Consider the following 17,587-nt stretch of genomic DNA (forward strand, 5'->3'; position numbering starts at 1 on the left):
AAATGCAGATTCCTGTTCAGGAGATCTGCGGTTCTGCTTTTCTTCTAAGCTGCGGTTGATACTGGCCCTGCTGGTCTCGGGACCTCACTTTAGGTAGCAAGGAGACCAAGGGATAAGGTTAACAGCTCTGGAAGGTTTAAAAAGAAAGGGAAGGAGGAAGGGGATCAGGACGGGAGACACAAATCACTTAAGGGTGGTGTCAGGGACATCCAGAGCAGGGGCAGTGGGTCTAGAACACACAAAGAGAAAGAGGTAGTAGCCGTGATCTCTGATTCTTGCAATCTGTCATGCCAGCCTATACCACACACCCAACTCTTCACCAAGTGGAAACAGTTCATGTATTGTAGTAAGGAGAAAGAGAGAGCAAGAGCAAGAGCGAGAGAGACTCCCATTCCCACCAGGTGCAAACTGTTACTGAAGAGAATGTAGGTCAAAATTCTTTAGAAAGATCTTTCCAAACCTTTCTATTCAGAGCCATGCCCTCAGCACTACCGTCAGCAGGGCTGCTGTCACCCCTCATTGATTGCGGTCATATTGTGCATCACTGACCGTACTATCTTCTTTGGTTACTCCTTAATGGTATGTTTCCCTCATTAGAGTATAAGCTCATGAGGGTAGGGAATTTACAGGTTTTCTTCTCGTGTTCTATAGAGTGCCTCAAGCTCTACAAGGTAGAGGCTCTAACTATATAATTTTTGAATGAATAATGAATGAATGAATGAATGAGCGAATGAATATCAGTGTTGATGAAGCACTAGAATGTAATACCAAATTATTGGAGGCAAATGTTCAGAACGAAATTTTTTAAAATTTTTTAAATGTTTGTTTTTGAGAGACAGAGAGCGGGGGAGGGGCAGAGAGAGAGAGGAAGACACAGAATCCGAAGCAGGCTCCAGGCTCTGAGCTGTCAGCACAGAGCCCAATGCAGGGACCAAACCTATGACTTGACTTGAGCTGAAATCGGACACCCAACCAACTGAACCACCCAGGCACCCCAGAACAAAAATTTTTTAAGAACTGACCATGATCAGGGCACCTGGGTGGCTCAGTCGGTTGAGTGTTGGATTCTTGATTTGGGATTAGGTCATGATCTCATGGCAGTGAGATCCACATCGGACTCTGCGCTGGGTATGGAGACTGCCTAAGATTCTCTCTCCCTCTCTCTCTCTCTCCCTCTCTCTCTCTCTCTCCCTTTGCCCTTCTCCCCCACTTGCGCTCTCTCTAAAATAAAAAATAAAGAATTGACCATTATCTGCTTGGGAGAGAGTGAGGTAGGTTAGAAAAGGACAGACCTAAGCAGAACTATGGTGAGGGAAAAGTTTGGGGTGACCGTTATCCCCTGTTTCTTCTACCTCTTTTCAGTATTACTTTTAACTACTTCCTGATCCCACCCACCTACCTGACCAAGGCACTGTCAGTATTGTTGTCTGTTAACATGTGTCATCTAGAAAGTTGTGTCACCAGTTCTCTCTCTCTCCTCTCTCTCTCTCTCTTTCTCTCTTTGAAGGTCTCCTATGAATCCTACTGGGTCCATACCACAAACCCACAGATCTCTTCAAGATAATCCCTTCTCTACCTTGAGATTAGGCTGAAAAACATCCTTCAGTTTCTTGGAAGTTCTATTGTATGAGTGAAAGAATTTGTGAGGCAACTTTAAAAATTTTTAGTAGGTCTTTTGTCTGACTGAAAGGTACTCGGGGGCACCTGGGTGGCTCAGTCAGTTGAGCGTCCAACTATTGGTTTCAGCTCAGGTCATGATCCCAGGGTTGTGGGATCAAGCCCTGTGTCAGGCTCCACACTGTTCATGGAGTCTCCTTGAGATTCTTTCTCTTCCTCTGCCCCTCTCCCCAGCTCATGTTAGCCCTCTCTCTCTTTCTGTAAAATAAAAAATAATAGGGGGCATCTGGGTGGCTCAGTCGATTAAGCATCCATCTCTTAGATTCAGCTCAGGTCACGATCTCACGGTTTCATTAGTTTGAGCCCCAAGTCAGGCTCTGTGCTACCAGCTCAGAGCTTGCTTGGGATTCTCTCTCTTTCCCTCTCTCTCTGCCCCTCCCCCACTTGCACTGTCTCTGTCTCTCTCAAATAATAAATAAACTTTTAAAAATATAAAATAAAATAAAAACTAATATTTTTTTTTAAAAAAATGAGAGGTACAAAGCATCATCTTTGATCTTTCTGAGGTCTTAACAGTTTTAACAATTACATCCTTGGATTCATCTTTATACCGTTTTCATGGAAATGTCCTTTTATGTGTCCTTTTGGATTTGATCTTTGCTACAAATCATTTCTAAATTTAAACATCATTTGTCATCTGAGAGGCTAGGAATTTTCAAAACCATAAAGTCCTGGTTCCTTTTTGTTTAGCTGTCCTTATTCCAGCTTATCTATCTCCTCTTGCATTTTACTGTAAGCAGCAAGAAGCAGTATCTTCAGTGCCTTCAACACTCTGTAGAACAATCGCTTTAGTTATATCACCCAGTTCATTAGGTACCGTCTCTACTTTCCATGTTACTTTGGGTGACAGTGAGGCTAAAATTCCTGCTATTGTGTAACAAGGAGACCATTTCTCACCATTTCCAAAGTGTTTAACCTCCTTTTCCTGCAAGCCTTCACTCACAGCCTCCTCAAAGTCCATGAGGCTTCTGCTACCAATTTCTTCAAAGTTCTTTAATCTTTCATTAACACTGTCCTCAAACTTCTTCCTGCTTTAACCTACTGCCCAGTCCTGCTCCCTTCCAGCATCCTACTTCCAGGCATTAAAATTCTATATTGGTCTGGGGTGTCTGGGTGGCACAGTCAGTTAAGCATCTGACTTTGGCTCAGGCCATGATCTCACGGTTTGTGAGATCGAGCCCCGTGTCTTGCTCTGTGCTGACAGCTCAAAGCCTGGAGCCTGCTTCGGACTCTGTGTCTCCCTCTCTTTCTACCCCTCCCCAACTCATGCTCTGTCTCTTTCTCTCAAAGATAAATAAACATTAAGCAAATTAATTAAAAAATTTTAATCTATATTGTTCATCTATTGCCACATAACGAATAATCCCTAAATGTAATGGCTTAACACAAGAATCATCAGAGTAGTGTTTATGGGTCAGGAATTCAGAAGCACCTTAGTTGGGTGGTTGAGGCTCAGAATCTGTTATGTGGCTGCAGTCAGGATGCCAGTCGGGCTTCCAGTATCATCTGAAGTCTTTATGGGGCTGGAGGATCCACTTCCAAGATGGCTTATTCACATGGCTGTTTGCAGAAGGCTTCCATTCCTTTCCATGGGGGCCTTTCTATAGGTAGGATGGGTGTCCTCACAACATAACAGCTAGTCTCTCCCAGAGCAAAGGATCCAAGTGAGAATAAGGAGGAAGCCACAATGTCTTATGATTTAGTCTTAGAAATCACCCATCATCACTTCTCCCACATTGTCCTGCTAAAAACCAAGTGTAGATACAGCCCACACTCAGGGAAAAGGAGTTACACACCACATGTTGAAGGGAGAAGCATCAAATAATTTGTGGACATTTTAAAATCAAACACAGGGGGCGCCTGGGTGGCACAGTCGGTTAGGCGTCCGACTTCAGCCAGGTCACGATCTCGCGGTCCGTGAGTTCAAGCCCCGCATCAGGCTCTGGGCTGATGGCTCAGAGCCTGGAGCCTGTTTCTGATTCTGTGTCTCCCTCTCTCTCTGCCCCTCCCCCGTTCATGCTCTGTCTCTCTCTGTCCCAAAAATGAATAAACGTTGAAAAAAAAAATAATAAAATAAAATCAAACACAGATCCCCCCCTCAAATCAGGAACTCCTTAAAGGACTTTCTAAAGGAATTTCATGTCTTGCATCTATTAGAGAGAGAAAGAGGGGGAGAAATGGACCTTTTGAATGAGCTGAATTAAAATACCATTTGAATTCACAGCTTTGCCAGATCTCTTTTGTGAAGATAGAACATTGCTTGGGAAAGAGTGAGACCCTGAATGCTGAAATGTGAACACACAGGAAGATTCAGATGGCTTCTAGTTCCCCAAACCCCTGAGCCTATGGAAATACACCACTCAGATCTCCTGCTGCACAGAGTATAACTGACTGACACTGGGCTGCTGCTGACCCTTGCACTGAGGCCATGCTCTCTGGGGCTGCTCCCAAACCAATGACAGAGCACACGGAAGTACCAAGGCAGGGCCCATTCTGGCAAGATGTGAGAATCCGCCTTTTGGCAGCTTTGACTTGACGACTCCCCATTGGCCTGGCCAAAACGTTATTTGAATTATGCTGCAGTTCAAGATTCTTCCTTCCCCAATCCCCCTTCCTTCCCTCTCTCCTTCCACAGGCATCACACATGCACTGTCATCTAAAGGCTCTCCCCATGTCCTCCTGCTTCCTCTCCCAGGAAATCTCTTTAACTCCGAATCCCATTTTGCCATCTGCTCCTTGGCAGACGCAAGCTAACACAGCCTTCCTTGTCAGATTCTCCCTACTCCCCTGTGTGTGAGGCTTTTCCCACCTCGCACGAAGCCTCTGTAATGACCTTTGTGGAAATAGCTGATTCTCTTCATTCTCCACCCCTAACATCTTTCATACCCCTGAATTCTCCCATCAGTAATGTGCTAGAGACTCTTTGTACCAGATCACAAAAGTCAATTAATAAATTCTCAGGAATTTAGTGAGCTGGTTGGTAAACGTAGTCATTATTAAAACTTAAATATACTTACAGTTAAATAAATTGCATTCACAGGGTGCCTGGGTGGCTCAGTCAGTTAAGCCTCCGACTCTTGATTCAGGCTCAGGTCATGGTCTCATGGTTCATGAGTTCGAGCTTCACATCAGGCTCTGTGCTGATGGTGCAGAGCCCGCTTGCACTATCTCTCTCTCTCAAAATAAATAAATAAATAAACTAAAAAAACTTTTTAAATAATAAATTACATTAACCACAAAGGTAATAAAAACTCAAGGACGTATCACTTTCTAGTTGTTAACAAACTTTCATTAGTATCTATGCTCTTGAAGTTATTTACATCTATTATATCTGGGTGTTGGAAATAAAATATAATGGTGCACTAGCCTTCTCTTTGGATATTGAAGACCAGATTTAGATGTGCTGTTTCAGCTCCTTTCTTCAGTAATCTGAGAGGTTGCCAGCTTTGAGTGCAGCCTGCAGCAAGAGAAGACTTGTAGCTGGTCCAGGAAGCTCTGGCCTCTGATCCAATGAATCCAATGTGCTTGAAACACCTGTGGCAGATAAGGCTGCAGAATGGAGCTTTGTCACGTCCAGAAAGGCGAAGCGGAGCACAGGCCCCCAGGATTTTGCAGCCTGGCCCTGAACTCTGTGGCATATAACTGTTCTCCTTTTGAGAGACCGATCTTGGTGTGTTGCTTGGCACTGATAAATATGGGGGCCTGATCATGAGCCATTAGGTAACCAAGAGACTGGTGCCCGTTATAAACTCGGGGTCATCTGATCCACCAATCCATAAAGTCAGCTAGTATTTAGTGTGTGCACACACTGTGCCAGGCTCTCTTATGAGCACTTTACGCGTAGCATTTCCTTTGATCTTCACCAAAATTCTGGGAGGCAGTTCTGTTATTACTGCTATTATCCCTACGTTAGCTGAGAAAACTGACACGGAGAGAGGATGAGCAGTTTGCCCTCTAGTCATCGAGCTCATAAGTAGCAGAGCTTGGCGTGAACCCAGGCCCTCTGGCTCCAAAGTCCACATGTTTAATTACCAAATTATATTGCTTCTCACGATCACGTGGAAGTTTTCTGTATGGGATTGGGCTCGAGCAGAAATTGAAGACACAACAAATTGCATGGAGTGCCCAGTCCTCTCACACGGCCGCTCTTCCTCAGCCTACACATCTGACTAGGGATGGTCTCTGAGATCAGGTCTCTGAACAGACAACCTGCACAATACGATCACAGCAGCCACAAGTGGACGCCACAACACTAAAGCCCAGCTCGAGGCTGGCCCTGAAGAACAACTGGGGAGAATTTTCCAGTAGGGCGAATTCTTAGGATTTCATCCTGTTGACCACATTGTCTGAAAGGAGAAAAGGCCTGAGGTGCGCATGTCACCTATACTAGTCAGTAGCTGAGGATTTAGCTCAGCAGCCAGACTCGGAAGGATCACAGATGCAAGGCTGATGGTGACAAAGACGCTTGGGAGAAGAGGTATTCAGGGGATCTCTCAGAACGGATCCTCTGGAGTATGAGGATATTTGGTTCTTCGTGAATACCCACCAAAGGTCTCCACTGTAGAGGAAGTGCTCAATAATCAGGTGAAAAGGCTTACCTAGCCTTGGATGTCAGCCCACTTCTTTCCCCAGGCACTCCAGCGTTGCCTGGTGATCTCATGAACAACGTGGGCATAGAGGCAGAAATGCAGACTATATGTGGGTTTCAGCAACTTGGACTTTCCCTCACCAAGGCTGATCTGGCTTCTGCTCCTGTTGAATATTTAGTTGTCCGGCAATTAAAACTAAACCTGAGTGCCTGATATAAATTAGGCATGAATGTAACAAAGCCAGGAGCAGTGTGGCCAGAAAAAGAAGTAGATTCTCTCCAGACCACCACTACCAACACCACTTCTTACTCAGAAGCTGTCAGATCCCAGCACTGATTGCCCAAATCCTGCCCCGGCCTGTCTCATCGAACCGGATTCCTCCTCCACTGGGCGTGCGGGAGGAGCAGCTGTCCTTCCGTTGCTCTTGTGGGCTACCACACATGTGGGCATGTGTGATGAGTTGAAAACATCCAGGAAGTCTGAGAAAAGTGGCCTAACTGGAATAGCTACGTTTTCTGATTTGGATTGGTTTTCCTGTTTAACAAACCTCTGCCCACACCAACACTGATAGATGTAATGAATGTTTATTCACCGCCATGGAATTCTACCCAACACTGGTTCTCACTAAGTAACTAATTTTACAGGAGTGGGCTGACACTGTGGGGTTCATGCTTCTATCATGTACTCTGTCACCCTAAACTCTGGCCTCACAGAGGGCATGGCAAAGACTCATTTTATGGCACAATTGCTATGTAGTCAGTACAACATACAGATGATTGAGATGAAATCAGGACAGTCCCTAAGGATGAAAGGTCATCACCCAAAAACTTTATATTTGAAGACAGATTCAGTAACTCACAAAACTTTGGGACTCAATATGCTTTTAATAAATTCCCTTTTTGATTAAATTTTACACAGTGGGTTTCATAGAGAAAGATCTAGAAGGCTATGTTCCAATGAGTTAAGAGTGGTTATTGTTGACTCTATAGGAATTAGTCACATTTTCAATATTATTTTTGTTAGTTTACTTTTTCTGATTTTCCTAACAGGAGCATTAACATTTTTAACAAAAAATAATTTTTGGAAAATTAACTTAAAAATCTATATCATTCTGAGGGGCGCCTGGGTGGTTCAATCGGTTAAGCATCCAACTCTAGATTTTTGCTCAAGTCATAATTTCACAGTTTGTGAGATCAAGCCCCATGCTGGGCTCTGCACTGGCAGTGAAGAGCCTGCTTGGGATTCTCTCCCTCTCCCACTTCCCCTCCTTCATGCATGTGCGTGCTCTCTCTCTCTCTCTCAAAATAAATAAATAAACATTTTAAAATTAAAAAATAGAAATATGTATCATCTTGAGTCACCATTAAACTTTATGACTTATGGCATTTATTATCAAGACTAACATGTCTTAGTCTTTAGTTCAAAATTAAAGAAAATAATATTCTAAAGAAAGAATAAAGGAGGTGTTCACTCAAAACCAAGGAAAATAATACTATTGGAAAATGCAATAGAGCAATTCTGCTTTTATTATGGTTTTATATATTTTTTACAAATAGCTGATATAACTATGTTATATTGACAATGCCACAAAAATATGAGAAGACTATATGTGAATATTGACCTCACAGTTGATATGATACATAAGATACTGATTAAAAGAAGCAGAGAGCCATTGTGAAATGTTTGTATTAGGTATGAAATTATGAACGTTGCCAAGTCAAAGTTGTACAACCACGGAACACTCATAAATTGTATTTAAGGTTTAAAAATGAGGTAGAGAAATAGCCAAGTATGTAGTAAATAAAATTGGTCTAATCATCCTCCCAAGATTCTTCTATGCTTGAGTTATTTTATAGACGTCTTATTACACTCACATTAACATTCCTTCCTGATGTACATCTTCTCAAGGAACTTAAAAAAAAAAAAAACACAAAAGATGAGTAAACCTTCATTAGATTGGAAAACAAAAATTGTACAGTCCTGCCCACAGCCACTACCATACACAAATTAACAGTCTCACACTCGGACCTATATCCTTCTGGTACTCAAAATCTCATGTTGGTAATTGGCCACGATAGATGTGGGACTTTGGAAGGTAGTTTCACAGCATCAGAAATACCTAGATCTAATTCCCATTTGTTCTCTGCCTGAGTCCAGCCCAGCTCAGCTCAAGCTCAACAAAACCTTGTGCTGCTCATCCCTTCTATTAAAAACCCAGGACCCATCTTTGTAGCAGACAGAATGAAGCCAAGAGTAATGAATAGAGTGGACAATCCAGCAGCAGATGCTGGAATGTGTGTAAAGCACCTGTGTTCATGTAACTTATGAATGTGTATGTACAATGTACATAGACTTTATGGGAGTAAAAAGAGAATATTTATGTATATATGACATACATATGTGAAATATATGTATTACATATTTATGAAATAGATATAGTAAAATATATTCCCTCCTCTCTTTTAGTTGAAATTATATTCATAAAATAGATGATATGGGATGTAAGAATAAAGGAAGAAGATATATTCCAGGGTTTTGAATGACAGGGGTTCTCAGAGGACTCAGCTGTGGTCAGGGGGATCATCTATCTTTAGTTAATGCAGCTAAAAGAGTATAGTCAACTTTGCCCAAAGTTGAACTAAATATTCATCAACAAAATGAATAGAACCAAAAGGGGACAGATCAAAATGAAAAAAAAAAGTTCTGAGTTCTGCCACTAAAAATATTATGACAGAACTGAGTTATTATAACAGCAAACAAGGATTACATATATATATATATATACATATATATACATATTTACATATATATACATACATATATATACATATATAAGGATTATATATGTATATATATATATATATATATATAAAAACAAGTATTATATATAATCTTTGGCAAGAGGAATATATATGTGTGTGTATACACACACATCACATTTATATATATATATCACATAATTATCATATATATATCACATAATTATACTTGTGCTTAAGTGCATTTATATATGTTATAAAATCTATAATATGTGCAATTATGTTATCATATAAAACATTATCAATATATTGTATATTTCACACATGTAAGTATGTAAATGTACATTTATGTGACCCTCACATACAGATTAGGCAGTTATAAGTACATAAATGTATATAAGTATGGTAAATATATCTCACAGGCCTCTTATTGATGCTCAAAGCTAAAGGAGATATTTCATCCAGTTTTTTTTTAACTTTTATTTATTTTTGAGAGACAGAGAGAGATAGAGCATGAGTGAGAGGGGCAGAGAGAGAGGGAGACACAGAATCTGAAGCAGGCTCCAGGCTCTGAGCTGTCAGCACAGAGCCCAACATGGGGCTCGAACCCACAGACTGTGAGATCAGGACTTGAGCCAGAGTCAGATGCTTAACCGACTGAGCCACCCAGGCACCCCTCATCCCAGTTCTGTAATGGAGTCTTTTCACCCTTCTCTCCTCACACTCTAGACTTCCCCTCACATTTAACTTTGAAACCAGTCTGCATCTGAGTTTTGTCAATATATTTATTTGCCAGTAAGTATAAGCTATTGTTAGTTGTATCATTCATGGGAAAAAAGAAATCCAGTGTCCCATCTCCCAACCTTCTGACCATCTTGGCTGCACGGCTTCCTAAAGACTCATGGGATGTGCACACAGAAGGCCCTGAATAAACACATGACTTAACAGCTATGACTTTGGCAGCATGACTAGCTGGTTTCTTGCTGTGGTGACAGGGCTGGTCTGGACACAGAATTCTGGGCTCTGAGGCCCTCCTGCTAAAAATGGTCCACTCTGCCAACCTCCCGCCCCACCCATGTTGCAACTGGCCTTCCAAAGGTGGCCGCTCCAAGTGGGAGGCAGCTGGGGCTAGCTTTACAAGTTAAGAGAGGAGAAACTAGATGAAGGGTGAGAGAAAGTGGGAAAAATACGAAGATATTGGTGGGCCCCTGGGAAGTGAACTTTTGCCCTAGTCTGTTTCCACACAAGGCTGACCCACACAGGCTAATTCCTATTGTGAATCTCAACTCCATTTTGCCCTGACCCAAGCCATAGCTCTCTGTCCTTAGATGTGGAAGTAAAGGACACGCAAAGACTTCCTAGTGACATCAGAGTGTTTGAGTAACAGGGTTTGCAAGATACATGCCCTGCACATAGACCCCTTCCACTTTGCCCCCATTAAGGCCAAACTCCAGGCAGGTGAGTCGGCAGGAAGACAGCACCTCTGACAGCAGAAAACAAATAGGTAGAATAAAAAAAGCAAAAGCCAAATCCTATCTCTGGGCCTTTGTCTAGGGAAAAGCATGCCCTTCCTTCCAGGAACCTGAGTCCTGGTATGAGAAGTACTAATGACCCTTGAACATTACTACAGGGGTTGGGGGCACCAACCCCCCACTCAGCTGAAACTTCGTGTATAAGCTTTGACTCCCCAAAGACTTTACCAATAGCTTACTGTTGACCAGAAGCCTTACTGATAACATAAACAGTTGATTAACATAGATTTTGTGTATTATATTTATTATAGACTGTCTTCTTACATTAAAGTAAGCTAAAGAAAAAATGTTATTAAGAAACTCATAGGAAGAGAAAATATGTTTACAGTAACATACTACATTTATCAAAAAAAAAAAAAATTCATGTGTAAGTAGACCACAGTTTAAGCCTATGTCGTTCAAGACTCAACCATATTTTGCTTTGGAGAGGGTGCTGACTCTGCCCCAACACCGGGAGCCCCTCAGCAAGCCTTTCTGAAATGACCCTTTACTCACACTCGGCATCCTGTAGCCCCTGCTTAGAATGAAATCCTTAAAGGCAATTGTTCCATGAAGGTCTGCAAGTAACTCCCCCTAAAAGAGGAATCACATGTAAAAAAAAAAAAAAAAAAAAAAAAAAAAAGTGAGCTGTCAGAAGCCTGATTTCATTCTTGTCCTAATTAAAAGCATTTAGCTCTTTATGAAGTACCTTATTTTAAATCAGTTCCTCCTCATCTGAGAGTGTATGTGTGGATAATGTTCTCAAATCGGTGAATATAAAGGCTTTCAAAAGATGTCCAACTTTCTCTCCTTTCTCTACCATTGTATTAAAGATAAGCAATACAGTTTAGCAATTAGACAATTATTAAGTCAAGATGTCTGGAATCTAACCTTTTTGAGATTAATAAGTATGATACTGTGATTTTTATTTTTATCTTTTTTTAATGTTCATTTATTTATTTTGAGAGAGAGAGCACGTGGATAAGCAGCAGAGGGGCAGAGAGAGAGAGAGAGAGAGAGGGAATCCCAAGCAGTCTCTGTTAGCACAGAGACTGATGTGGGGCTCCATCCCACGAACCATGAGATTGTGACCTGAGCTGAAATCAAGAGTTAGACGCTTAACCAACTGAGCCACCCAGGCACAATACTGTGATTTTCTTTTCTTTTTTTTATTATGATTTTTTTAAATTTTTTTAAAAATTTACATCCACATTAGTTAGCATATAGTGCAATAATGATTTCAGAAGTAGATTCCAGTGATCCATCCCTTATGTATAATACCCAATGCTCATCCCAACAAGTGTCTTCTCTAATGCCCTTTACCCATTTGCCCATCCCCCCACCCACAACCCCTCCAGCAACCCTCAGTTTGTTCTCTGTATTTAAGAGTGTCTTATGTTTTGTGTCTCTCCTTGATTTTGTATTATTTTTACTTCCTTTCCCTTATGTTTACCTGTTTTGTGTCTTAAATTCCTCATATGAGTGAAGTCATATATTTGTATTTCTCTGACTGACTTCGCTTAGCATAATACCCTCAAGTTCTATCCACATAGTTGCAAATGGCAAGATTTCATTCTTTTTGATAGCTGAGTACTACTCCATTGGACAATATTGTGATTTTTAATAAGAAATATATCTGGTCTTCTTCCCATTCCCGGCACAGAGCTCCTAAAACCATTGCAATTTCCAAGTAATAAGAGCCACAAAGATGAAAGGAGAATTTTTTGTTCTTCACAACTAGCCCCTTTCAGTCACAACAGAGTTTATTTTAATGAAGTGATTTTTGGAAAGTCCCTCAATAGCCACAGGATGGGGTCAGGTTGCCAGAGGAAACAACCATGTATTGGAACTTTTGACTCCACCCTGAAACCTCTGGCTGAATTAATCACTGGTGACCAATGATTGAAACAACCATTCCTACTTATGAAAGCCTCCATAAAAACCCAAAAGGATAGGGTTCAGAGAACTTCCAGCCTGGTGAGCATGTGGAGATATCAGGACGGTGGTGTGCCTGGCTAGGGCACAGAAGCTCTGCACCCTTTTTCATATACCTCGCTCTGTGCATCTGGCTATTCTTGAGTTATATCCTTTTATAATAAAGCCATAATCTGGTAAATTGTTTTCCTAAGTTTTCGAGCAGATGATAGAACCTGAGGAGGAGGTGTGGGGGAATCCCAGCTGAATGGTCAGAAGCACAGGTGATAATCTCAATTTGTGATTGTGAGGGCAGTGTTGTGAGACTGAGCCCTGAACCTGTGGGGTCTGCCCCTCTCCTGCACATTCTCTCTGGCTCTCTAGCTCTCTCTCTCTCTCTCTCTCTCTCTCTCTAAGTAAATAATACACTTTAAAAAATAAATAAAATTAAAATAAAATAAAACTACCAAGGTTGCAAACGAATTTCTCAGTTATCTTTTATCTCTTGGTCAACGACTGAACATTTAATGGCTGTAATTAAAGAAATTCCTAAATCTAGGGAGGAAGCCTGAAAGTTTTTTGAAGAATCTGAGTCCTTATCAGTGCCTATGACACCAAGATGCCAGGTCTTTATCAGCATGTAAACATGTGAAGCCCAAAAATGGATGCAGTCAGCAAGACAGCAAAACCCCATGGATGATATTCAAGCTCTTTGGTCTTCAACATCTCAGGAACTAGAAAAAGCTCACAAAATAGCAGCTGAGCTGTTACACATTCCTAGGTATAACTAAGCCTCTCCCTAAATCACCTCAATAACCATTAAAGCCTGAGGCGTCAAACCCATAGAAGACCTAATTGCTCAGGGTTAATCATTCCCTGTACCAGTTCCTGCAACAGCTGCCCCGTCTTGCCAGTCTAGAAACCTAATGGACCGGGATATTGATTTTTTTTTCCAGGATTTGAGACCTATTAATAAGACATTTATTCCCCATCTCCCAGTCATTCCAAACCTGAACACCCCTTCATCACAAGTTCTACCAGACTCAAAATGGTCCACTACCGTGGACCTCTGTTTAGCCTTTTTCGACATCCTTGGAGACCCCAGTAGCCAGTATCTATTTGCCTTACTTGGAACTATCAACACTATACCTGGACAATCATGCCTCAAGAGTTCATTGAGCCTCTTTCTCACCTCTCTAGAGCACTTCACCCAGGGTTAAGCACACTCCAGTTCCAAGGAAAATCAACCCTTTTACAATATATAGAAGACCTCTTGCTATGCTCAGCTACTAAAGAGGAATCCATAAAAGATTCCATTTATTTGCTACAGCAGTTAGCTGAAAAGAGACACAAAGTCTCTAAGAAAAAATTATAATTATCTCTAGACATTGTTCATTACCTGGGTCATTATCTAAGCCCTGGAGGAATTCAGCTGTCTCCCAGGAATTTCTATCAACTAGGTGACAGATTTGTGGATTACTAGGCTTGGCTTGCTACTGCAGCCTATGGACTCCTAAATTTTCTCTATTAGCTATCCAACTGTAGGAACTGACTAAAATTTCAGTCCCTGAACACTTTCCTTGGGAAGACAAACAGGAACAGACTTTTAGGAGACTAAAGCAAGAGCCTTAAGAACTGCCTGCCTTGGGGCCACCTAACTATCCAAAACCTTTCACCTTATTTGTGCAGGAAAGGGATAATCAAGCCCTGGGAATGCTCACACAAGAGCATGGTAATAAACGTAGACCTATTGCCTCATACAGTACACAACCTGATTGAATTGCTCATGCCTATGTAGCCATCTTAAGGCTACAGTCACAGTTGCAAAGCAAGTATAACCCTCATCAGATCTGACCCAAGGAAATGTTTCCTTGCAAACTTCACCCACTGTCCAAAGTCTTCTTAACTCAGAATTGACAACATTTCTTGCAAGTAGACTAACTTCCTATGAGATCCTTCTGCTTTCACCAATCTGTGTCTTAATCTTTGCAACACCTTTAGGGCGCCTGGGTGACTCAGTTGGTTAAGCATCCAACTCTTGATTTTGGCTCAGTGATCTCACAGTTCATGGGATCAAGCTCCACGTCAGGCTCTGTGCTATCAACACAGAGCTTGGGATTATCCCTTTTTCTCTTCCCCTTCCCCACTTGCACTCTCTTTCTCTCTCAAAATAAATAAATAAACTTAAAAAAAGACTATTAAACTTTGCAACACCCTTAATCCTGCTATGTTACTACCTCTATTTGAAGGAGGCGAATCCATGACTACAGGGTACTAATGTCCCATTTTGTGATACCATGTCCTTATGGATGAGATACTCCTTTACTCTTGATCTAACCTTTGTGATGGGTCATACTGTAGAAATGAAAAAATGGATTTCTAGGCTGGCTGTGCTGTTACTACCGAACATGACCTACTCGAAAGAGGAAACATTTCATAAGCTACATCCATGCAACAAGCAGAGCTCCATGCCCTTTCCAGAGCATGCCAATTATCAGAAGGACAAACTTAAAATACTGATAGCCAGTATGCCTTGGGGGTCGTCCATGATTCAGGCATATTACAGAAAAAAAGGGGCTTTCTTATGTCCTCTGGGACTCAGTCAAAAATGGACAAGTAAATGATCTTCTTACTGCTATCCTCTCACCTCCTGAAATTGCTGTCATCAAAATTGAGGCTCATACTGAAAGACTGAACCTGAGTGTCAGGCAAATGCCCCAGCTGATTTTCATGCAAAGGCAACAGCAAAAAAATCTATAAAGATTGTGGCACATATGAATGAAATCCATTCTGCTTCTGCAAAAAAAACCAAAACAAAACAAAACAAACAAACAAAAAAAAAAAACGACCCCTCATTGCCAGATTTTGCCATCCTAATGTCCTTGTAACATGGCAATAGTCTGCTCCAGAGTCAGAAATTAAGATGGGTAAGCAAGGGCTGTAAATTAAATGAACAGTTGGGGCCACAGGAAACCCAAGACAGCTGCTTGGCTCTTCCTGGATCCCTGACAAACCCCACTTTTTGGTTTTTGCATTACTAAACCCACCACTGGGCATTTAAGATGAACTCAAATTATGAATTGACATTGGGGGAGAGACTTCTATAAAATTGCAAAAAGAGTCTGCAGCAATCTGACCTGCCAAGTCCATAATCCTAGAAAAACTATTTTTGTCTTCAAAGACCTCAGACCTCCTCCCTCTGGACCCTTTGAACAGCTGCAGCTGGACTTCATTAAACTGCCACTTCATGTGGGTTTCAGTATGTTCTTGTCACCGCACTTGTGTGTTGTAGATTCCTTGAAGCCTTCCCCTGCTGCAAGGGTGATGCCCTCACAGTACAAAGACACTGTCAGAGAATTTGTTTCCCATTGGGGGATAGCTTCCACAATCTCCAGTGATCAAGTACCCATTGCAAAGTACCCATTTGACTTGACATATCATGTGAGGCTTAATGAAAACCTTGCCAACTTTTTGGAATTATCATTGTCTTTATCACCCTGACTCATCAGGCAAGGTTGGGAGAACTAATGGGATCCCCAAACTTAAAATTTCTAAACTTGCTGAAATCACTGGGCTCCCCTGGCTGATGGTATTGCCTTTGGTCTTCCTGACTGTTTGCAGCACCCCCTTTGGGAAACATAAACTCACTCCTCAGGATCTGGTCACCAGCAGACCAATGTCTTATACAACCTTCGGCTGATCCCTTGTTGTCTCATGCTAGTATGACCAGCTACTGTCTTTACTGTCTGATGCTTAAGCCTATCATCAACAGATTAAAGAAGACTTCCCTGATCCCAATTCAAGGGATCCTGTTGGTCAGTCTAGAGCCTGGTGATTGGGTACTCTAAAAGCATCATCAGAGGAAGACAACCCTTGAGCCCCATTAGAAGGGATCTTGCCAAGTACTCCTGACCACTGACACTACTACAGAACTAGAGGGCATTGAGCCCTGGACACACATCTCACAGCTAAAGAAACCTCCACTTGAAATCTGGTCCTGTACAGATGCTGGAGACCTTCGAATCACATTGATGAGGAAGAGAAGTATCTGGCACCAAAGTAGACTGCTTCTACCCAAAACACTGGGTAGTCAACATTTCATAATTTGACTAAACATGAAACCCCTTCTTCTTCTATTCCTTTTCATTACTCTAACATTGGCCAGGAAAGATAATTCTATCATCTGTCTCTCCCAGTCCATTGCTAAGGGAGGCAAACTTTCAGATTTGTCAAACTGGATTTGTCATGCAAGAGACAAGAGACCCACTGGTCCTCCCTGTGACTAATTTCTCTTATATTCCCAATGTCACCACAAACTACAGTCGACCCCTGCTCAGAAGTAGACACATTTACCTATGTGAATCTTCATACATTTGCACCCCCACGTTCCCATGATTATCAAGATCAGATCTGCCCCCACTCACCAAGAGATCTCAGCAGCAGCATCCATCTTTGTAAGGCACTTAGGATGACTTTTTATTTCAGGTTAGGTGATTCTCTTCCCATATGCACTAAAAACCTGACTGACCTCTGGCTTAGGAACAAATACAAATCAGACTATGACCAGAGACTTCTCCTTAACTCTTGGGGACATTGCAGATTCCATTGCTAAGACACGAGCTGCCCAGGAAAGATCCGTAGACTCTCTGGCCAAAGTCGTTCTTGATAACAGGATTAGCTTTTAGCTGAGCCAGGAGGTGTCTGTGCTGTGGCCAACACCACATGCTGTACCTGGATTAACACCTCTTGGGAAGCTGAAACTCAGTTACATAACATCACCGAGCAAGCCACTTGGCTTCAAAGGGTGACTCTTACTGCTAGGTCGTTCTCCGTTCTCCGATTAGTTGGGTCTCAGGAACCATGGCTCCAAAGAGCACTCCAAACAGTGGGAATTAGCCTGCTTAGAATTTTCATAACAATCCCCCTGGTGTGTTCCAGTCTCTCAAAAACTCAAAATGCATGTTTATAGCTGCTAATCACCAAGCAAATGATCTCCTTAAGGCTGGAACATCAAAAAAGGGACAAAGAGAATGACTGGCTAAAAAATTGTGAGCCTGGAGTCATGACCTGTAAATGCCACAGAGATTCATGAAAAAAACAGGATCCACAAAAGCTTTGAGAACTACAGAGCACTAGC

General features: G+C 41.8%; 1 protein-coding gene across 1 annotated transcript in view; it reads right to left on the minus strand.

Moving 5' to 3' along the window:
• Window positions 1-7,769: 7,769 nt before the first annotated feature.
• LOC123595825 (protein FAM47E-like) overlaps window positions 7,770-17,587 on the minus strand; it is a 33,872-nt gene continuing 24,054 nt past the window's right edge. The window contains exons 7-8 of the mRNA XM_045473701.1: window positions 11,053-11,130; window positions 7,770-8,177 (exon numbers count right to left, since the gene is read on the minus strand). Coding sequence (XP_045329657.1) covers window positions 8,142-8,177; window positions 11,053-11,130 — 114 coding nt within the window. The 3' untranslated portion in view covers window positions 7,770-8,141. The remainder of the gene's footprint in view (window positions 8,178-11,052; window positions 11,131-17,587) is intronic.

This window comes from Leopardus geoffroyi, chromosome B1 (genome assembly GCF_018350155.1).
Source record: "Leopardus geoffroyi isolate Oge1 chromosome B1, O.geoffroyi_Oge1_pat1.0, whole genome shotgun sequence".
NCBI classification, from domain to species: domain Eukaryota; kingdom Metazoa; phylum Chordata; class Mammalia; order Carnivora; family Felidae; genus Leopardus; species Leopardus geoffroyi.